General features: G+C 38.7%; 1 protein-coding gene and 1 long non-coding RNA gene across 7 annotated transcripts; one reads left to right on the plus strand and one right to left on the minus strand.

Annotated features, from left to right (window-relative positions):
- Positions 1–1,278: 1,278 nt before the first annotated feature.
- Positions 1,279–22,795, minus strand: LOC145939783 (uncharacterized). The gene is made up of 4 exons (XR_014425896.1): positions 22,601–22,795; positions 22,477–22,517; positions 1,472–1,698; positions 1,279–1,370 (listed from the first exon to the last, which is right to left on the minus strand). It is a non-coding gene; the product is annotated as an uncharacterized LOC145939783 (long non-coding RNA).
- LOC145943074 (facilitated trehalose transporter Tret1) lies at positions 5,899–12,668 on the plus strand. Of its 6 annotated transcripts, XM_083050370.1 has the most exons (5): positions 6,526–7,237; positions 7,373–7,592; positions 7,676–8,120; positions 9,879–9,996; positions 10,097–12,668. In XM_083050370.1, exons 3-5 carry the CDS (start codon positions 8,097–8,099, stop codon positions 11,527–11,529), a joined length of 1,575 nt encoding a protein of 524 aa, XP_082906496.1. In that variant the 5' UTR covers positions 6,526–7,237; positions 7,373–7,592; positions 7,676–8,096; the 3' UTR covers positions 11,530–12,668. The 6 variants fall into 6 exon arrangements, with proteins under 6 accessions (XP_082906515.1, XP_082906526.1, XP_082906496.1 ...); XM_083050389.1 differs by having other exon boundaries at positions 5,899–7,237; positions 7,373–8,120; positions 9,856–9,996; XM_083050359.1 differs by having other exon boundaries at positions 7,373–8,120.
- Positions 22,796–22,998: the final 203 nt, after the last annotated feature.

The following is a 22,998-nucleotide window of genomic DNA, read 5'->3' on the forward strand; positions in this document are numbered from 1 at the left end:
AAAACTTAATTATTATTTTAAAAAATTGACGTAAGCAAAATCTTGCATCTTTATTTGCTTACATCATAATAGATTGCTAAAAAAAATCTAGCTTCAAGAAAAATCCAATTTTCAAAGCATGTTATAAATTCAGTGAGCTTTCGAAACGAATAGATTGAACAGGTCGATTAACTCGGCGTTTGCTAATTTATATCGTTATATATCTCGCAATTGATTTGCACCTATTCATCCGTGAATTTGCATCATGGCCATTAATCCGCACGCTGAACAGAAAGCAAGAGTCGCATGAGCTTATGCGGCTTAACATCGCAACATTTTGCAGCTTAGCTTAGCGATTGCCAATTTTGCGAGTAAATCAGAGGTACTAGTTTGTACAAGTTGTCATTGTGGCTTACAATGACGAGATTGTAACCAGTTGATTTGATGATGCAAACCAGTTTTATAAATTAAAAATTTCACGCAATCCTTGTACAAAAATCATTGCAATAATGATGATTGACAGCTGTGCTAATTAATTTTCTATTATTAAAACTTCAGTATCGATTAACGTAGATAGTATCAGCTGTACACGTGAAGAACAATAAACAGTAAATAAACGCTGTTTTTATTCTGTTTCGAGTATTTTGTAACTGAGAAAATATTTGCATTTTTAAATGAATCGATTTCATGCGGTTAAAGAGGAACCAACATTCTCTCAGTTTCTTTTAAATAGCCACAAATATTCCGAATAAATGCTTTACGCGCCAATAGCTTTTCACAAGGCTTTATCAACACAATTCGTTCTAATTTAAACGATGTGCCTTTAAATGAATGTACCAAAAATAGAATAATAAAATATCTACAAACATGTTAGAGAGAAATCCGCGTATTTTCGTAAATAAGACGATTAAAAAAATGAATTTTAATATAATATATGTATTAACTATGTATATGTCTATATATGACAAAGGCTGAATTTTATTAATTCTCACTAAGCAATTCATGAGAATTACATTTAAAAAATAGCAAAAATTTATAACTAAAAAATATTTATTATTGCAAATAAATAATCCTTTCTAAAAAGGCATGTTACTAATTAAATTTTAAAATAATAATATGTTAAAAATATTAAAATAGTAATAAGTTGTAAATAATATGTTATAATACTTTAAACTCGATTAATATTTTTGACAGTTATCAGCTGATTTTTGTCAAAAAATATTAATCACAAATAAGATATTATAACATATTATTTTAAACCATATTACTATTTTAATATTTTCAACATATTATATACACCCGCATTAATCGCTATATAAAAATGTTATAAAATAAACAATTTCTCACTCACCGATACAGCAATAGCGGAGTTGTACATACAGCACATTGATCTGAAAACAAAATATCAAATTATGTATATGTATATACATATGTGTGTGTCGAATATCTCATAAACAATGCAGTTTAAAAAAAATTTTTTTATTTTGCATACCTCACAGTTGCCCCGCTGTTGCCCGATGCCTCCCCGGGCCTCCTCCTCCTCTCTTGGTCGACCGTCATTGCCCCTTCGTAGCACTCACGACATTCGCGAAAACACGAATAATTACGATTGTCCGACACTTTATACGGCACTCCCGACACGCGAAACTTTACACGGCACTCCCGACGCGCGACACTTTACACGGTACTCCCGACACGACGCGTGAATCGCAATGCTACCTGTAACAAATAAAATACATACATATATTAGAATAATCTTATTATTTCGCAATTGTAACATACACAATATAAATATAAATATGTAAGCTAGAATATATATATATATATATATATATATATATATATATTTAATTAGCAAATTTTCGCTTTATTAATATTTTTTGATAGAAATTAACTGATTAAAGCGTCAATTTGCTAATTAATTTTTAAAATAATATGTTATAAAAATTAAAATAATATAAAAATTAAAATAATATGTTTTAAATAAAATATGTTATAATATTTTTGACAGTTATCTGCTGATTTCTGTCAAAAAATATTAATCAAAAATAAGGTATTATAACATATTATTTACAACATATTACAATTTAATTTTTTCATTATTATTTTAAAATTTAATTAGCAAATTAACGCTTTAATCAGCTGATTTCTGTGAAAATATATTAATCGAGTTTAAACTTTAAACAAACTTTATATATATTTTTTTAAATATCATTCTTTTTAATATAAAATCGAAGAATAACGCGCTTGTGTGTGTTGTTCTAATAATTAAAAAAAAATAACTTTACGATATCGTATGTATTCCGCAACAGCGGAGAGTGTCCATTAATAATTTAATATTTAATGGAATATTTTTACAACTGTTATATGATTCACGTGACACAACGTCGATAAGGATCAGAAATTATCGCAAACCATGTCTTATGTACGGCAAGCGTGTTACATACGCGTTACATAGCGCCTCATGAATTTTTCATCGCGAACATGTAACCGTCTCCGCAGGCCCGTGAAACGTCAAAAGTCATTGCTCTTGTTGGGAGATCAATAAGAGGGTGAAAAATCACGCGTCTCGAAAAGATTAATGTCTTACATAATCCGGCATCGGCGCTGATTTATTTCGCATAATACGACGTGTGGCGCACTCGTTACGGCGTCATAGTGCCGTACAAAATCGAACGTGACTCATCTGAAACCTGACCGAGGCAAAATTCATACCAACGCGAATTTAATCAAACCGGCTTCTGTACATTTTTACGGCAGGATATCGTGAATCTTGCAAAAATCTTTTTCGATATCTATTTTTCTTTTTTTTTTTTTTAGATTTCGATAAAATCTTGCGAACTGTTATATGGTATATATAGAAGAACCTAATAAACACACACATATATTTCTCTTCCCTTTGATTATTTTCCATTCTCTGGTATGAAAAAAAGAAGCTTAATGGATGTCTCGCTGCTCCGGACAGATAAATGGATTTATCAGTGCAACTGAGGTAGAAAAAAAAGATTAAAAGAACGCGGGGGATTGAAACGTCGATATTTCATCGAATTCGTTATACAAGCTTTGGGTGTCATTCTGTATTTCGCGACATAGTGCTTTATACACTCGATACGCAGAGTATATATATATGGAGAAATTCAAAACGATGATATGCAAACTACAGGGAAAATGAATAAAAATAATATTTCAATAAGTTATACGAATATTTATAACATTTCGGACAAACAATTCTGTAATTGCTCGCGCAGGAGCTAAATGGAACGCGTCTTTTTTTTATTCTGTAACATAAATCGTTGTAATCGGATTAACCATTTGGACGGAAAACGTTTCAGATTTTTTCATGCGAAAATATATATAACGGAGATGTAAAGAAATATTTTTACTATCTCCAATCGGAAGTGTTATCGCGTTATTCCCTTTGTCTTTTTCTCTCTTTGCGGAACACGACAAAAGCGTAATGCTTAGCAAGCGAATAAGCAAATAAACGTACGCTCTTTGACGCGAAACGCAGCAGGAAAAAAATGCTTCTCAAAAGAGAAGCGAAAGGGTCGATATTTTCGCCAAGCTCGTCTCGTCGGAGCGCAAATGTCGTGCGCGTCGCTTTAAATTTTAATCACACCAAGCGGGCGCCGCTCCGCGCTTGCATTTATAAAGGGCGACATAATGAGCGTGAGCACGCGGCCTCTCTCCGGGCGCGCGACGCCGATTAACCGAGTATTACTTTAATTAACTTCACGTTCGCGGAGGAATTCAGCCAGCCCGATGCGATGCCAGGGAACGATGCTAGGTACGATTTCTCGTCGAAATAATGCGTACGGCGTTAAGATCTCGAAGTCTCTCTGCCCTCCTATGCAACCGACAGAGCAATCGGTTGTGTTGAACAGAAACAGTTAAGATAATGACAATTTACGTGATTACAAGGGACACCGGCTGAAGCAATTTGTCGCGAAATGCATTAAGTCTGGTGACTTGCCATTACTTTACTCGAAAGGAAGAGAGAAAGAGGAGAGGAGAGGGAGAGAGAAACAGAGGGGCATGGACAGTTGTTCAGTTACGAATCTCTCTCAAGACCTAACATTGTGCGAGGTTGCTTGTCACTTAGAAGTAATGAGTGAAATAAATCCGAAGGCTGGCATATAAAGTAGCGATGTGTAAAATTAATGAAGAGTGAAGTAGATATTATCGCGTATTGTAATTTGAAGAATTAGCTCAGTTAATTACAGTCTAGGCTTATTTTCGATGAATCAAGGTCCAAGATACTATAGATTTTGTTCAGGCTATTGTCGCATGTTTCAAGAAGCAAAAGTAAACAGAAGATATCAAATCAAGAACGCAAATCTCGTAATTGTTTGTAAGTCATTTAAGAGATTCTTATGAAACTCTCTGCCATTATCATGATATTTTTATCTTACTAACGAGACGGTGAAGAAGTCATCTTAAATCTGCGAAAAGATTTTATCTCGGAGCAATCAGTTGCAAGATGAGCGATAGTAATTAGAAAGATAGTATTCATAAATTATCAATTTAAAGTGATGGTTTTATGTAATATTTGTTTCATGGTGCATAAAATGAGCATAAAATGTATCACGATAACAACAATTTTACCGACTACATAATCAGATATATATTCGACAATAGCGATATATTCGACAATTATTTTTCATTTGAAAAATTATTAAAAGCATGCACATGTATATTTATTAACGCGTAGTTTATTCACAAATAATCTATTGTACGATTTTACATTATTTAAATCTACATATGTGATTATATTTTATATTTGTATATAAATGTAGGGTATATGAATCATAACTGTTTGAATCTCCGGATCGATGCGGTTTCCTGTCAAAATGTTTTTAACAATTCAATGAGAATATATACAGTTTGTTTACAGATATAAATTTCTATCACATTGGAATTACTCGTATATTTGCCAATCGAAACCAAAGCTTGCATAGGAATTAATCATGGAACAAGCGCAACGTGACGTTCGCTGCTCGTTAATAATATATATGTCAAGCCTGATCCGTCACTACTCTTATGATTAATTAAGTTGACACACATGTTGAATGACAGTAGGTCTTATTAGTTACAAGACATAGTAAATTGCAGTACGACAGCTTTCATACTTATAATTATAACGTCTGTCAGTATTTTTTTGCAAAAAAGACAATCTAGTTAATCTTAATGTCCACAAACTGTTTAAGTAAATAATGACTATCGATAATAATATAAAAGTAATGTACCAACAGTATTATTACTAAAAAAAACAAGTTTCTCAAACCAAAAAATCTTTAAGTTTTCACTCTTTTAAATTTTTCTCTTTCCTAAGATATGCTGAATAGCAGATTTTTACTATCAGTTATATATTTCATAATATATTAAATTAAGCTACATCAGAGAGATTCTATTCAATTTTGAGTGCTCGCGCGCGCGATAACAGTTAAAAGCCAATTTATCTGACACTTTTATGTCACATCGAAAGTGTTTCTATGAATCATCAGAAACTGTTGCAAAAGCCGCAGCTTTGAAATGTGAGATTATCATGGATCACGCGTATTCCAAGAGAACCGAAACTATCCGCTCTGAAACGCAATCAGCTTAACTCTGAAACGCAATAAATCCCTTTGATGCATCCTGTGTTTGTTGTTCTCGTTATTGAATCGCCGAAAGCGATTAAGACTCCGGACGGATTCATCGATTTCCTTTTTTTATCGATATAAGCGGAAAGATTGACGTTAAAACGTGACCTTCTGATAAACTATCTGAAAGAATGCGGTAATAAAATTTTTATCACGTGTCGTCCAGAAGACACTATAGAGGGCAAATATTATATATAACGACAAGCCGAGACAACAAAAATATTGTATACCGCTCATCTCTTCCGGACATAACGTGAGAGAGAATTCTCTCTTTACGAGTCTTCGCGATTGATTTCGGTTTCGATGATGGTGAACGAGATTGGAATAGGTCGAATCGCGCGAAAGTCAATCGAGCGAAAAGTTTACTCGACGCTTGACATCTCTCACACTGGCGCTAATTAACAACTATATTGCTTGTCGTCGCGGTTTGTTTGAAAACGCACACGGATCGCAGACAAACGATGCGAGATAAGCCACGGGGCGTCTTCATCGATAGTGCGAGATACGAGCAAACGTATGGGCCCATCATCATCGATAATGGTGAGAGATAAGGAGGCAAAGGAGACATTCTAGGATTCACCTCTTCGTGTGTCTGGACGACAAGGCAGACGACCATGAGTGGACATTACGGACAGTAATCGCCTGTTGCTCGCGTTATCGTTATATAGTTAGCATAAGAAAAAGACTCGTGTCGCACGCGAAAACTGGTTATCTCTAGAACTGCCAGTATAATTGTACCGGCTTGCAATTAACAATCAACAATCGTATTAAGGCCAATTGGATGGCACGAGGGCGGTGATGGGTCGTCATCTATACCACAGCTCTGGAGTTAATTATGAAGTAACAGATAAATAGATCTTTCTAGATCTCTCTTCGCGGATCACACACACACACACACACACACACACACACACACACACACACACACACACACACACACACGCATCGATAAGACGCGGCCGACTCCGTTGTCGGCTCGACATGAATTCAAATTCCGAAGTTACCAGTGTCTGTTAGCCTCTAGTGGTGGAAACATCGTGAAAACCGAGACTGCAAGTGATAAAACGGCTACTAGTTAATCATGAAACTCTTGCTGCGCTGATATAAAGCTGCGAAAGCGAAAAAAAAGCAGTGAAGTAATAAAAGGCTGAGTGGATTAGTTTTTTGTATTTTCGATTTATGCGTCATTTATGTGTTATATGCGCGATTGTTACGAACATATATCGGCGATAGTAATTTTCGCGAATCCGGAATTTTTCCGGAATAAATGACAAAAGACTAATTAATACTAAAATAGATAGATTACATACGTAGCTCTCTTTTGTGTAAAATACTATGAAATACAGTGATTAATAAATAGAAGAAAAATCGTTCTCTGAAAAGCTAATCAGTAATTGTTCGGTTCGCAACTATAAAATGATAAAACCGACATACGTTCAAAAAATGAAAGTATCGATACTCGGATGATTTGAAAATAAGGGCATTCGATAAAAACTTGAAGGAAACTACTTGTTGGATTCATCGCATTGAAGTCCGCAGCTCCGGAGAATCGCCAGGAAAATAAAATAGGACAGCCCCGTTCCATTCTCGTCTCTCACATGGCTACAATCACAAATGTAAGCGACACAGTTTTACTCCGCAGTTGCAATACGCCGCTGCTCCGATTTCTCTCGTTACCGCGTAAACAGACGAAACTGAAACGCGTTGCCGCGAATCGTTAATTCGTATAATTAATTGACGCTTATTATTAGATGTAATGGTGCGGCTGCTCCGCGCGCATATTGGATCAATTTTCGATAATTGTTGGTCGTATCGGAGAATTATAATATGGGAGTAGCACAATATTGAATAAAAATCTATCGCAAATCTTCCTCGAACATTTCTGCAGGGTTTCTTGCATGAATATGCAACGCAGATCGCAATTGGCGATAATTATGGAATAATAATCATCGGCATTTACTATTATAGTCGGTTAGTATTGAATAATCAAATTTTAACGCGTTTATCAAGTTCATTTTATATTCATCCAATTCTACACGGCTTTCCTAATTCAGTTCGAGAAAATCATGTATACGATGGATCGTTCCTTGGTACCATTGCTCAATCTCTTTATTATCGCAACGCTGCAATTGAAGGATCATCAACCGATGGCCTTTGCCGTCTGCGAATGATTATAAATATCGCGGTTAATGTGTAAACGCGGGATGTGTCGAGAGAGTGAGTGGAAAGAAAAATAAAAATATGTAGAGGGGCGATCACACAAATGTGTACGCGATGCGTGAAAGCAGACGCAGTGTTGACGCCTGCGCGTTTTCCAACGTATCCGGTTCCACAAACACGGTCCAAAGTTAATACCGACAAAAACATGAAAGTGGTCGCCTCTATCGAATCCGGGACAGAGGAGCTGGTCGATCGTGGCACGTTGTATTTAGATCGCTGGTTAGCGCCATTTAAAGGGATCGGAGCGGAGGCGACATGACTGAAACAATGGACCCGCTGGTGAGTATCTCGCGATTCGTTCGCTTTGTTGAAAAAAACGAGACATTTGGCGCATTTCCGAGATGTATTCTTCGTGCCAGATAAAATCCGCTCCAAGTCTGAGGTTATATTCGCGTGAGCGTGCGCAGCACATGCGTGTGCACGTGAAGGAAACGGCGTTATCACTCTTTTACCGAAGCGCTTGCGCGCACTCAGATACCGGTATTGTATGTACATATATCGACTGGAAAACAATCTTGAAATTTTTTTTTAGTTTCTAAAAAAAAATTGATGATCCACTGGCGAAAGTATTTAGAACGTCTTACGATTTCAAAGATGTCATTCATACACATCGCTTCTCTGAATAAAATTGAAATATACAAACGGAACGTATACACACGGGATTTCTATAATTTATTAATTGTACTTTGTAAATTTTAATCCATATATTACATTTCAAGATTACGACTCTCAGCGAAAGTTGAAAATTTATTAACACATTTCAATTTAGTTGAAATCGCTCGTGAGAACCAAGAAATTAAATTCTCTATCCATATCCAACTATGTAAAATTAAAAGTATTTTTTCCAAATATAATCCGGCTCTAATCAGTGTTTCAAATATATTTTTTTTCGATGAGCCGTGTAACTCGGAACTTATAAAACCGAATGATTCAGCATTTAGACAATGAAGTCGGAGCACGTTGACCTCCATCGGCGCGTCGCGTAACGAGTGTTGTGTGCGCTTTATGTGTTCTCCACATACATGCATTAGATACACGTGTGTGTGTCAGTATGTTGGCACGCGATCTCGAGAAATAAACTCGAAGCGGCCCATCCCGCGACGGAGCCAAAAATGGGTGTTTCGTTCAGTGCCGCTTTTCGATACCTTGCGGGCAAGTGCGTGCGATGGCTCCGGAAAGCCACGAGGAGTGCAAACACGTTGGTAAGTTGACCAACGGAACGAAAGCCAAGGCATGTGTCACCATCATGCTCGTTCACTCGCTCGCTTTCCCGGCCTCGCCGATGCTCTCGCGTGCACCAAACTATCGCGATAAGTCCGCGTAGACGCCGTTACGACTGATGAGATCCTGGTGTTAGATTGCGTCGCCGGCAAACACGCGAACACGAAGAAGAAGAGTGACGTATCGTTGCGAAAAGTAGGAGCGCGCATGTGCAGTCGATCGGCGACCTTACGGTGGCGCTTTGCTCAATCGAAGAACAGGAAACGCTACGCTAAACCGCGCTTTGCGAATTCCTCGATGCGCCACATGTTTACTTGACAATTGAAAAAAAACAATTTTTCCACCGAGAGAGCCGACTATTGAAACGAAACCGAGGATAATTTTTTTCGAAGCTTCGTGTAGTTTGCGTAGATTGTTTGATTCCCGCGGTATGTCCGAGTTCTTTGAAAGAAGAACGCGATTTCCACTTGATTCCTTGCACACCACATTAATCACTATCACCTGTTGCTTCTCACTTCCAGAAAGAATTTCTGCATTCCGTCACGCTCAAGGAGATGCATGTGCGAGTATCATCGCTGCATTCCGATTTGATTCGAATTCATAAATCATATTGGCAGTGGAAGAGCAGCGGTTGATTTGTTATCAGTAGCTACCGCAAGATTTATAATTTCAAACGCGATGGCATCTAATTTTAATCAAAAGCTACGTTATTTATGTCATTTTACACAATTATAAGTCTTACATAACAACGTAAAGGTTTTAGGCTTTGTCAACCTGATTTAAAAAAAAAAAGATCAATATTTGTTTCCATTCTAGATCGATGCGCGGAAGGAAGGCGGACCGAAGGAGGAAATTGTGATACAAGCTTCATCTTCCCAGGAGAAGCGTCATAGCAAACACACACAATGGAGGCAATGGCTGGCATGCATATCAGGTTTGCGTCATATTTTATGAGACTCGTTTAAAAGTCACATGTGGCGATCAATTGTTTAATTAATGCGCCATTAATCTTCGTTTAATTCTTCGTTTCGCAGCGACTCTATCTATGGTAGCGGTCGGTACTGTTTACGGATGGACCACCACGTCGCTCTCGCGACTCACGTCTGGCGACAGCGACGTTCCAATGAAGATTACCCAGGACGAGAGTTCATGGATCGTATCGCTGACGGTGATCGGCTCGATGATCGGTCCGTTCCTCGGAGCGGGTCTCGCCGATCGATACGGTCGTAAGAGAGCCCTCTTGCTCGCCAGCGGTTTCTTCATCATCGGCTGGACAGTCGTGTTCTTCGCCCGGAGCGTCACGGTCCTCTACATCTCGAGGGTAATCCTGGGCATTGGCGTGGGCATGTCGTACACCGCCAATCCGATGTACGTGTCGGAAGTAGCCGACGTAAATATCAGGGGCGCCCTCGGCACTCTGATCTCTGTGAACGTGTTCACTGGGTCCTTACTGACGTGCAGCATCAGTCCTTGGGTGTCTTATCAGGTTCTAGTGGTTATACTGCTCGCGATAGCCGTCCTCTTCGTGCTGTGCTTCTCCTGGTTTCCAGAGACTCCCGCCTTTCTCGCCGCCAGGGGTCGCAGAGCGGAGGCCACCAGATCCCTGGCGTTCTTCAAGGGAATCCGCGATCGTGACGAGGCTAGAAGAGAGTTGGAGCAAGCTCTGCGCAATATTTTCCTCGAGGACGTCTGCGACAACGTCCCGGTGACTGGTCCCGGAGCGCGAACGGAACCGGTCAAGCGTAGCTGGTTTGTCAAACTGAAGTTAATGTTATTGCCCAGTAACGCCCGGGCCCTCGGCATCGTTCTCGGTCTCATCATGGCGCAGCAACTTAGCGGGAACTTCAGTACTATACAGTATCTCGAAGTGCTCTTCAAGAAAATTGCCATCGGCCTCGACTCCAACACGGCTACGGTAATCGTGCTTGCGGTCGGCCTCGTCTCGTCAGGATTATCAACCGCGACTGTCGAGGGCGCCGGCAGACGTCCATTGCTGATCGCCTCCACCTTGGGCTCCTCCGTTACCCTCGCGATTCTCGCGATATATCTTATGCTGGACGAACGAGGCGTCGACATGTCCACGATGAATCTCCTTCCGGTCATCGACGTGATCGCCTTTCAGATTGCCTTTCAGATCGGATTGGGTACGCTGCCCAGTGCGCTGATCGGCGAATTGTTCCCCACCGAGGTGAAGGCGTTCGCCGGCGCCATCGTGACCATCTTCGACGGGATGCTCGGCTTCGCCGTCTCCAAGCTGTACCAGGTGATCGGCGACTCGCTGGGCGCCGACATCGTTTACTACTTCTTCGCGGCTTCGTGCTTATTCGCCTTTGTAATGGTGATGTTCGCCGTACCCGAGACCAAGGGCCGGACGTTCCGCGAAATTCAGGAACTTTTAAGGGGCGGCAACAAAAGGGACGTTGCGGAGGACGTTGAAAGTTCACAGAATCGAAATAACGTGGCGTGACAGAGAGAGCGATGCCGCGTTTTACGCTGGACGCGGCGTAAACTCGTTTATTCAACGTCACAGGACGTTCTTTTCGACGAAGCGACGAACTTTGAAATGGCGATTACTTACCCTCACTTGTATATATATACAGTACCTTTGTATTCGCGGACGAAGAGCGAGTCTAAGGCGAAATTTTCGACTTTTGTCCCGCGGCTTGCGTTCTCCACGAGTTTTCCCGCCCCATCGAGAAATAAAGAACTTTTTAAACTCATTTTTGCTACACGTACGTATATAAATCCGTGCCTACTTAGATAGTGTGTTATTCGTATGTTCTTCCTTCAACCACCAGTATTTCAAAATTACGAGGTCTCGTTATGAACTTCACCGTTTATTTATTGAAACACCGCTACGGAGGAACACTATCTTTATATATACGCGGCTCCTCTTTCTTACTTTCTTCTCTTTTTTCGCGCGGAATGTTACACGGGTGGGATATTTAACGAGATGTCAGACTTCAGAGTTGTTTCTCGTGCGCATACAAGATAAAATATTTAAGTAAGGAAAACTGAGAAAGAGAGAGAAGAAAATGAAAATGAAAAGGACTGGCAAGTAAAAATTTCGCATAAACACTGCATCTCTTACGCAAAAGCGTAGAAATCGTAGGAGTGACAATTAAATTAGGAAGAAGAGAGAGAAAAAGGCGCTTGAGAAATTATAAAAATGTTTTGTGGTAAAAATAAAATTAATGCTTTCAGTATCATCGAGAGAAGCACGTTTTAACGTTTTAGTACATGTACAGTTAATTATTGTATAATATTTTCGTATGTTTTGTATATTGTGTGTGTGTGCTTCTCTCTCTCTCTCTCTCTCTCTCTCTCTCTCTCTCTCTCATATATTGTAATTAGATAATTCTCACGACACTCTTTTAAACAGTACAATCAGTAAAAGTAACTCGGGACAATCATCTCTGCAGCATTGTTATAAGTTATAAGACTGATGGAAAATATATGTGTCTCTGACCATGGAAGATATTTGTAAATGTGACGCAATCTTCGCGCAATGCTTTTTGCCGGATTAGTTAGAGCCTTAAAAATTTCAATTTGTGGAATATCAGGTATATGGGGAATTCGCAGACAGCTCTGTTCTTTTATCTCTCTCTCTCTCTCTCTCTCTCTCTCTCTCTCTCTCTCTCTCTCTCTCTCTCTCTCTCTCTCTCTCTCTCTCTCTCTCTCTCTCTCTCTCTCTCTCTCTCTCTCTCTCTCTCTCTCTCTCTCGTACGCGACGGTAGAAGATATAAAATATAAAAACAACGGTCGAGTTCGCGTATCCCGAAACAAAAAATTGTTAGCTATCACTTTTCAAACATGTTTTCTCTGCATAAACAGAAACATTGAAAACAAACGTATATCGTTTTATACATGTATCGTTAAAAAGAAAAAAATATTTTAATATGTCAGAATTTTTTGCAATAAATCAGAAATCATTCTTTCGAATTTGCTTCAAAATTCATGTTTTTCACGTAAAAAAATAAACTGTAAAAGCTGATTAAAAAAAAAATTAATTGAAGATTGAAGGAGACGAAGAGAAATTGCGATAAAAGAAATAACATAATTAAATTGCGAAAAAAAAGGAGCAGCGAAATCAAATGACAATCTTAAAAAGCAAGAAAAGCTTACGGCTTACGTTATATACGATGTCCATTCTGAATTTTCATTTCCTTTTATATGCGTCAATGAAGCTATAGAAACACGTCATATTTGACGCGATAGACATTTCAATTTATTTTCCCGTATTCCGCACAGCTGCCGCGCATTGTTTTGAGGTCGCGATATATACTGTTCATTCATTCATTAAACGGAAAATTGAAAAGACCACGTGTTGCAAAAGTAATTATACGGGCGAAAAACTTCAAGTGAAAAAAAGCATCACTTGTGCGATACAATTAAGCTATACATGACGAGACAAGTGTAAAGCGTATATTTGCTCGGCCAAAGAAAACCTCTACTTCGGCAAATTGAAGAGAATAATTTCTTTCATCTCTCGCCCCCTTCCCCCATCCCCTCAGAAGAGAAACGATGATAAAGAATCATAAATGTAGACGCGGAATCGTTCGATAGAGAGCCGGAAAACCTCGCGTACACTTTCCGTATTGCAGAAAGAGGCCGTATAAATCGAGATAACGCAATTGTTGCAGCCGGTGCTCTTACGATGATGGCATGCAGGAGGACTGCTTCATCTAAAATGGACCGTATCTAGATCGATTTAATGTGCCGTGCCCCGGAAAGGTATTATTAAATTTCAATTTTTGCAATATTCTCTCGAACGTAGACATTTCGATCGCAAATAAAATCATCGCAAATAATAAGCTTCGATCTTAATAAAAATTAACGAACAGAATAAGAAATAAATTATCGAATAGATATTTATAAGTTTCCTATATTTTTGATTTATTGAAAATTGCGTCTTTGTTGAATTTTATTACTGGGATATTGTTGTTCAGTTTTTATTCACCCCATTTATTTCTTCTGCATGTTAGCATTATCATCTTAACAAATAAATAAATAAACGCATGTATTCAATCGTGCATATTAATATAATTGAATATATGCGTGAATTTTTTTCTTAAGATGGTAATAATACCATGTGTACGTGCATCGTACATGAAAATTATGCTTTTACAAGGAAAGATGGAATCGGAGAGAGAAGAAACGGGGTGAATAAATAAATAAATATATATATGTACGTCTCGATATGTGTTAAAACAATTAATTAACGACCCTATGTGCATACACATCAAAGACCGCGGCCGCATTGTATCGCCTATCAATGCGCCTGTTGTTCTCAGGAAACAATGAAGGGGTTCGGAAAACTATACGTCCGGTCTCCGGTGCTTTTTCGCCGACTTCGGGACGATTTATGCGTTCGATCGCGAACCGCGGCGGCAACGGATTAGAGTGAATTAACGGGTCCCGGAACGTCGTTGAAACTTGCAAACACCTCCGGGGGCTACGATCGCGCCGGACGCTCGGGATTTTTTCCCTTCCCTCCCTCTCTGTCCCTTTTTTCAGTTCCGTTCGCTTTGTTCGACCCGTAGTTGTGAGCCTCGGTGCGGAGAGCTGTAGTTTTATTTCCGCAGCCCCGTCGTCATGCACAGCGAGAGCTAGCTAACATCCGTGCAACGATGCGGTATAGCGATTCGCCGGACGAGGAGAATCCCGACGACACGCTGCGAACGAGCTTGTAAAACGATCCGGATATTCTCCGCATGAACCAGATGTAATCCACGGAACGGCGTGGCCTATGTTGTTTCCGAATTTATACCCGTCGATTTTTTTTCGTAAACAATACCGCGCGCGGTTGAGCATTCAGCAGAAGTATGAAATATGTATGATATTATGGGAAAAAAATAAAATTGTGTTTGCGGATGAACGATAGAGGAATTACGCACGCGAATGTAAAAATAGCTCGGAGAGATATCATCGCTGACGTAAACCATGATAATTGTACATTCGCTCTAATTAACTTTTCCCTTATCGTATATAATCGCGCAATTATTGAAATGTTGTATATAAGAATTACATATTATTATTTAAATTTTCGAATATTTACTCGTTTTACGATTTCAAAAATTATAACTAATTTTATTACGATACTCATCGCGGTATCGATATACCGCCGAAGTTATTGTTCTCTCCAACTATTGCTCTCTCTAGGATGCGGTTCATTTCGCGACGTGATCCAGAAATTCCAGACGCCGGTTATTGCGACGCCATATGACGCGTATACGCTGGATAAAGCTTCATAAAAGTAAATTGCGGATATTTTCTGGCCAACTAATTCGATTGTGCGTCGAGGGCATCGCGTAATTCAATTTATCCGCCATTCGAGATGTGATCGATGTGTTATCGAATAAAGATGAAAAATAAAGCGAATTGCCGGATGAGAGTCTCACTTTACCTCGGCTCGATTTCAGAAAGTTCATATTGCACGTTATCCTTCTTCGCTGTTCCTTGCGTGTATCGCTCCTCATCCTGATACGCAAGCTTGCGAGAGAGGGTAAAACGGCGGAAGGAAAACTCGCTCTCGCAGATGTTCGCGAGAACGAAACGTTTCTTCTAAACCATATCACAGAACCCCGTAGTTCCTCGCGACATTCGTTGCCCTTTCTCTTCGTTATTTTTCTTTTCCTTGAGCTCAACGACATAAATCTTGCCACAACGGGATCCATTTCTCTCTCTCTCGCTCTCTTCTCCCTTTCTCAGGTATTCAACAAGCTCGCGAGCTTGGTTAAGAGGCATTGCATTACAGACTCACGGCATTAACTAAACACACGGCAGAATTATATTGAATCATTGATAGAGGCGCAAGAAAGGAGAAGTTGTGGGAAGATTCTCTACCAGACTATGAAGGGGAATATCATACATATTGTATTGCGCTTTTTATCAAAAAGATCTATCGGAAATAGCCCGTCGTGAATATTGACGGAACATGCAGGAATGGAGAGGAAATGGAAAAGCACGCGTATAGGCAAATAACCGTACAGGTTGGCAGTAAAATATAGGTAAATATTGCCAATTGTACAAGCAGTTATGTATATTTGCACGCTTTGTGACTCTTTCGAATAAGCTTTGATATCAATCAAATGTAAAAATTGCAGACCCACGGTAATTAATGCACGTAAAAAGTATCCTTATATATTTTAGATGTATAATAATTTTTTTATCTCGAGATAAATTACAACTAATTGAAAGAAATAATTTTTAATTTAACACACGAGAAAATCCTTAAATATTTTAAATGTATAATTTTTTTATCTCGAGATAAATTATGACATAAGTGAAAGAAATAATGTTTAATTAACACACACAAGAAAGTTCCTTTTGCAAAGCGACTAATCACAACCACAGGGAATAATTAAATTTCATTCAATCGAAATACATTTTATCCGTAACGATTTATCGAATCGCGCTCGCTTGTCTCTTAAGACCATTTATAACTGTATAGAGCCCTAGCTTCGTTCGCTCGTCCACATCTTTTATCAGCCACTCGTGTACTTCACTCGTGTCCCACTCCTATTTTCACCCGTAAAAAGATATACCTTTTGTACATATCAACTGATTTTATCGGCGTGTCTATTCGACCCTTAGGACGCAGGCGAGGGAAAACGAAAACCAATATATATTGATAACAGGATATGTCGTCGCGAACACAAGCAGTGCTCTGTCGACCAAGTAACGATATCCTGTGTTTCTGTCTCATCGTAATTTCCGCTATATTCTTCTCGTCGTTCTCCTGTCTTTATTTTGACGATGCCAGAACATTTATATTATCACCGTCGCAATGATAAAACGTGACTAGAATTTGCTAGAAGCGACTTACTTGTAATATTCGAAATAATTTAATAATTTTTGCTAAATTAATTTGTCACTTTCTTTTCGTCGGCTTTTAATCTTTTTAAAGCGTTTTAAATATATATATTATATACATATATATAGTTAGAGATTAATAAAAGATACCATTGTGCACCATTCAATCCTTCAAAGAGTTTAGCTCCTTCTTTCGATATTCCATTATTTCTTCGTTAGCTTCACCCTTGCCGATAGATTTTTATAATGGCTTCCCATTATGCGCGCTACAATATCGATACAACTTTATATCGAAGCAATATCGCTTCTAGACTCCCGTCCGGTTAGACCGAAGGCACGCACGTTTCTCGACACGCGAAGCAATCGAGCAGCGTCTTTATGAGAAGATTCGGGATATATATTGGCACGATATTGCCTGAAATCAAGGCTACAATAAAAAATAATATTCGACAAAAATATAGAGGGGATTTAATACTGAATACTCGCAATTAATCCCAACCTTTTATATACATTTAATATGATTTCGTTTAAGTCGTTCAATTATACGATGAACGTCGAGTTTAGAGCTAAACGCGCACGGCAAACACGGGGGACGAGATGGTCCTCTGGTACATTCGCGGCTCTTTGTCTCCGATATCGAGCATAAACCCTAACCGCGACTGCGGCCTTTGATATCCAAATCCTGCCGCTTCTAGGCTAATAACGATTTCCGCCTCCGCGGTTATCCACTCTCGTCCTCGACCCCACCGATGCCTGAACAGCCATCCACATCCACCCCCGTTTCCTCCTCCTCCTCCTCTTCTCTTCCTTCACCTGTATATACCTCTATTGTAATTTCCGCCACTCTCCGTCTACCTAACCCTCTCGCCCTTTATTCTCCGTTCGCTCGAACGGTTTCCTCCAAATAACTCATAGCTATTCGCGCCACCGAGACGGTATCAGCAGGACGATTTCTATCATTGTCGGGGGTTTTCTTCTTCCCTTTCCCTTAGTCTCTCGAACGAATCTCCGGATATCGAATTCTTACGCGCCGGCGCCTGCAGCGGCACAATAATGAATAAAGCATCATCATCGCATCGGCGACTGCGACAACGATGGCGAATCGAGTGAAGAGTGCATTTTTGCGTCGCCAAGTCGTTTCGCAAGTTTTTTTCTAAGGAGCTTCCCCTGGTTTTATATCCAGAGATCTCGCGCGTGCTCACTCGCGTGAGCGATATTGTCCGCGATGTTTTCCACTTATTTTCGCTCTTCATACTAAAGATGGAAATACACTTTAACGGATTATTCAGGGACGTGTATGTCCCTTTTATGTTTGCGCGAATAATTCGGGCGATCAATTCACGGATCCGCGGATGAAACGCAAATTGCTTCTGAGTTCTGAGATGAAAAATTTGCAGCCAAGAATATCGTATTCGAGAAAAACATTAAATATCATTTGTAATATAAAAAAAATCGAGTAGTTCTGATAAATAATTAAATTAAATAATGTTATTTTGTTAATTTAATAATGTTTTTATTATTTAAATAAATTGTTATTAAAAAATAATTATTATTAAATAATTATTCTATAAATTTTTTTGTCTCTTTTTTTTAAATTTTATTAAAACATTTTGTCAAAATGTTAAAAAAAGTCAAACTCTGTCATGATTTCCTACGCAAAAGCTGTTATGCGATCGAAATGATTTTGCGCAGCGCGTATATAACACGATTTTACAAAAGATTAATTTTACATAAAACCATAATTAGATATCTTATACGTGTGTGCAAGGTAATAATAAATAGCGCGATAAAACACGGTCGTATTTCGCTCGAAGCTCGCGCTTTCTGCGTGCCCGACTTAACCACTACATGAATACTGTAAAGGACAGTGAGATCTCTGGAATTTTCCTGAATCAACAAACTATGCAACGCATAACAACACTTGAAACATTATATTTAAAAGAAGATTAGTCTCTTTGCATGTTTCTATTGTGTCTCACGCACATTCTCTTCTACTATATAATTACCTTTGTTTCTATTAGTGCTACTACTTAACCATTCTATTTAGGTAATCCGCAAGTTATAAGCAGCGAAGCTTGCATTTCTGGGATAATATTGATATAGAAATTAATTTCTATATATAATATAGTATACCTCTCTTGAACAAGAAAAATACTCAAGATAATTTATCGCTTTGTATGCAAATAAATTGATGTGTAAGCCAAGAATCTTGTACTTTTCGTCAGGTGGTTCACCATACGAGCCCTTCAATTCTATCCGCGGTACGTGTTGATGGGTTGAATTAACTGCAAACACGATACGCTGTCGTGACGATAAATTATTATTTAACGCACGTATAGAGCGAGGTCAGAGTGAGATAAATTCGAACGCGCGCGGTATAAATCACTTTCTATTATTTATCCGATATATTGCTAATTGCAAAACACACAGAGGAATAATGGTACTAAAAAAAAAATTGCAATACATACAAACCAGTGCATTCCACGAACCAAAATTTAACGAGCATCAAAACCAAAAAAGATTACATCGGATTACAACACACCACTGCTCCGCTTTATATATTCATTAATTTCGCTGACGTCACTGAACGAATCAATACCGACCTATATACATATAAGTAAATAGGATTACATTTTTCTAGAATAAATGATATTAAAATAATTTTGTGATCTTCTTTGTTACAGCCAATTAATTTTGTTATCTCTACTGTGTTATTGACCGATTCGAATCGAGGGATCAAGAGCGGCAGTGCTCGAGTTTTAAGGCGGAGGATCAACCGAAGATTATTCGCGTAATCCCTGCCATTATACCGGCGGTTTGTTTCGAGACCAAGAGAGTATAGAATTTCCGGAAGGAGAACTCGTTAAAATAGTTATACTTTCTTGTATATAGCAAAGATAACGATGCACACGCAGAGAATGGCCTTTCCGCCTCGCAACGAGGTCAGGGCTCAGGGGAATGCTGGTTCGTGGAAAAAAAAGAGAGAGAGAGAGAGAGAAAAAAAAAAGGGGAAAAAAGAGAAGTCTCGGGAAGAGGAAGAAGGGATTGGGTTTCCTTGTATGGAAATCAGCGCTGACCGAAGAGACGGCCGACTTTTCGCCCGATTCCGTTCTCGTCCATTTCCCGTTCGTATTCCGCGCCACGGTATTTCCTTTTATCATTTAATTAAACAACCAGTTACACAAAGTATCCCAAGTTCGAATGCGACGATGGAGAGAATGCATTCTCGAGAATTCACCCTGTTCCTCAGCTGCACCTCTTTTGTGCTATCTTCGTTCGTTAAAACGGACGCGGCGAACTATCTTTTCGCGATAACGCTCGTCCTCGTCGCAACGACATTCATTAAAGCGCAAATGATGAGCCGTTTAGGAGCAATCGTAAAGCGTAATGTTTGTTAATGAGGCACCGCGATATCTTTCTTTCGCGCGATCTAGAAGAAGAGTTCATATAATATGTAGGAAAAGATACGGAGGAGAATATTTTTCTTCTTAATTTTGATTAACTTCAATTAGACCACGCATAATTATATATCTCAACATTAATTTGATGAAATGGATGAAATGGATGAAATGGAATTAAAGACGGATTACTCGAGAGAGACAGAGTAACGTTTGTAATTATTCGGTGTCTCGCTGCTTTCGTTCTCTCATTCCCGATGCTAGTTATTTTGATCTTTTAATTGAGATCTAAGGAGGCGAAAGAGGTTAAAATCGAGGAAGGAAGGAATCGACTGTACGAAAAATTTGTGCGATGTCAGACGCAAGTCGTGACTTATATAGGACTTAAAAAAGGCCAGGACGCTTTTATTTTATATCTTCAAGCACGTTTCGGCGACGAAATTCACGCGGAAAACGGGATGTGCTAATCTAATGTAAAATAACGTTCGAGTTTATATATATCTCGCTTAGTTCTTCCTTTAGCTTTGGATAAAAAATACAGTTGATGTCAACGGCAAGAATTAAAATAACTGTAGTAATAAATCAGTAGTAAATCAGTTACTTACAGTTTGAAAAATTTTCGAGAGAGAACAAAACACAACTCTTGCGAAGTTCTATTTTCAGAATTTCGAGATATAATTGATAGAGTTTCTAATTTCTTTATGCAAGAGTTCGAAAATTCTCGATTGAATTTCTATAAATGTTAAGTTCAGACAAAGACAAAATATATAGATTTGATTAGAGAGCGCAATTTCATCATCAAACTGTGTTTCGATATAACACGAAATTCCGCGCCATGTTTCACTTTCGTGGAAATGATTCTTTTTCGCAAAAGTCACACTCGCAAACTTTGTGCCAACCTTCAGAATCACTTTGTAACAGGCGGCCTCGTTATTTTCCCTTCCGCGAGGTACTATAGTACTACAGTTTGCCAGGTGCAATGGCAAAACAGAAGACACGCGAGAGAAAAGACAAACGCGCGAAGGGGGAAGTCTTCTGAAAAGTTTCTGCTGCGTCCGCGCACGTATATGTTACCGTGTGCTCCGCAAATATCAAATGATCATCATTATATCATTCTCGTTTGCCGCGGTCGCCCTTTCCACGATCAATATTGTCTTACTCTCTCGTCCCGTTCGCTCAGTTCATCTTTCGTCATTTAATTGAAAAGACACGAAGGGAAATACGACAGAGAGAATTCGGATTCGACGGGAAGTGGTGGGTGAGAGAAGCTTCTCTCGAATGTAAATGGAGGCGTCGACAGTGCGCGACGGAAATCGTGACAAATTAAAAGCGAGCGGAGACTGGTTAACTGAATATTCCTTCCTCGTCTGCATCGCGGGTTAATTCAGAGTGGGACACGGCGAATCGGTGTGAACAAACTTAGTTGACCCGAACTAGCCGCACAACTAGCGATGCAACTTTGCTTAAATTGTACTAAATGCGGATAGTCCCCCGTTATACCAAACCGAATTATAATAATATTATTCCCTTTCTAAAAAGATATATTAAGTCGATTTTCGCAAGTATTGTTATTGTTTCTCTTTCGCGATGCTGATTGGCTGTCTCGATTCGCGTTGTGCGTTATATTCGTAGCATCGAGAGGCTGTCACCGCGAGGGTTAGCAGTTTGACAATTTGTTCAAAATAAAATTAAATAAAATATTTTAATATAATATGTTTTAAATAATATTTTATAAATCTTTAAACTCGATTAATATTTTTTGACAGAAATCAACTGATAACTAAAAATATTAATCGAGTTTAAAGTATATTATAACATATTATTTAAAACATATTATTTTATTTTATTTTATTTTGAACAAACTGTTAAACTACTAACCCTCGCGATGACAGCCTCTCGATGCTACAAATATCACGCACAATACGAATCAAAACAGTTAATCAGCATCGGAAAAAATGCAACAATACTTGCAAGAATCGACTTAACGAGCCTTTTTTAGAAAGGGATGTTATTATATTTTTAATTCGATTAATATTTTTGACAATTATCAGAGTTGATTTTTGTCAAAAAATATTAATCGCAGATAAGATATTATAACATATTATTTAAAACATATGTTACTATTTTAATATTTTCAACATATTGTATATACCCCCATTACCGCTATAGAAATATTATAAAATAAACAATTTCTCACTCACCGATACAGCAATAGCGGAGTTGTAGTACACAGCACATTGATCTGGAAACAAAATATTCAAATATACATATGTGTGCATGTCGAATAAACAATGCAGTTTAGAAAAAATGTTTTATTTTGCATACCTCATAGTTGCCCCGATGTCGCCCGATGCCTCCCTGGGCCTCCTCCTCCTCTCTTGGTCGACCGTCATTGCTCCTTCGAAGCATTCACGACACTCGCGAAAATACGAATAATTACGATTGCCCGACATTTTACACGGCACTCCTGACACGCGAAATTTTACACAGCACTCCCGACGCGCGATACTTTACACGGCACTCCCGACACGACGCGTGAATCGCAATGCTACCTGTAACAAATAAAATACATACATATATTAGAATAATCTTATTATTTCGCATTATAACATACACAATATAAATATGTAAGCTAGAATTAACGATAGATATATCCACGGATTGCAACACATTCGCGCGCGCGAAAACAGATTAAGTTGGGTTATGTTGGCAAGAGATTTTGC

Source organism: Prenolepis imparis, unplaced genomic scaffold, assembly GCF_030444845.1.
Source record: "Prenolepis imparis isolate NDT839.2.m4 unplaced genomic scaffold, iyPreImpa1.0 SCAF_1, whole genome shotgun sequence".
Lineage (NCBI taxonomy): Eukaryota > Metazoa > Arthropoda > Insecta > Hymenoptera > Formicidae > Prenolepis > Prenolepis imparis.

Bases quoted from the DNA above. Each gene is read 5' to 3' on its own strand.
- LOC145943074 (XM_083050350.1), top strand. From the start codon at position 8,954: ATGGGTGTTTCGTTCAGTGCCGCTTTTCGATACCTTGCGGGCAAGTGC. The intron at 9,044-9,878 runs GTAAGTTGACCA...TTTCCATTCTAG, and splicing joins CGAGGAGTGCAAACACGTTG to ATCGATGCGCGGAAGGAAGG. The intron at 9,997-10,096 runs GTTTGCGTCATA...TTCGTTTCGCAG, and splicing joins ATGGCTGGCATGCATATCAG to CGACTCTATCTATGGTAGCG.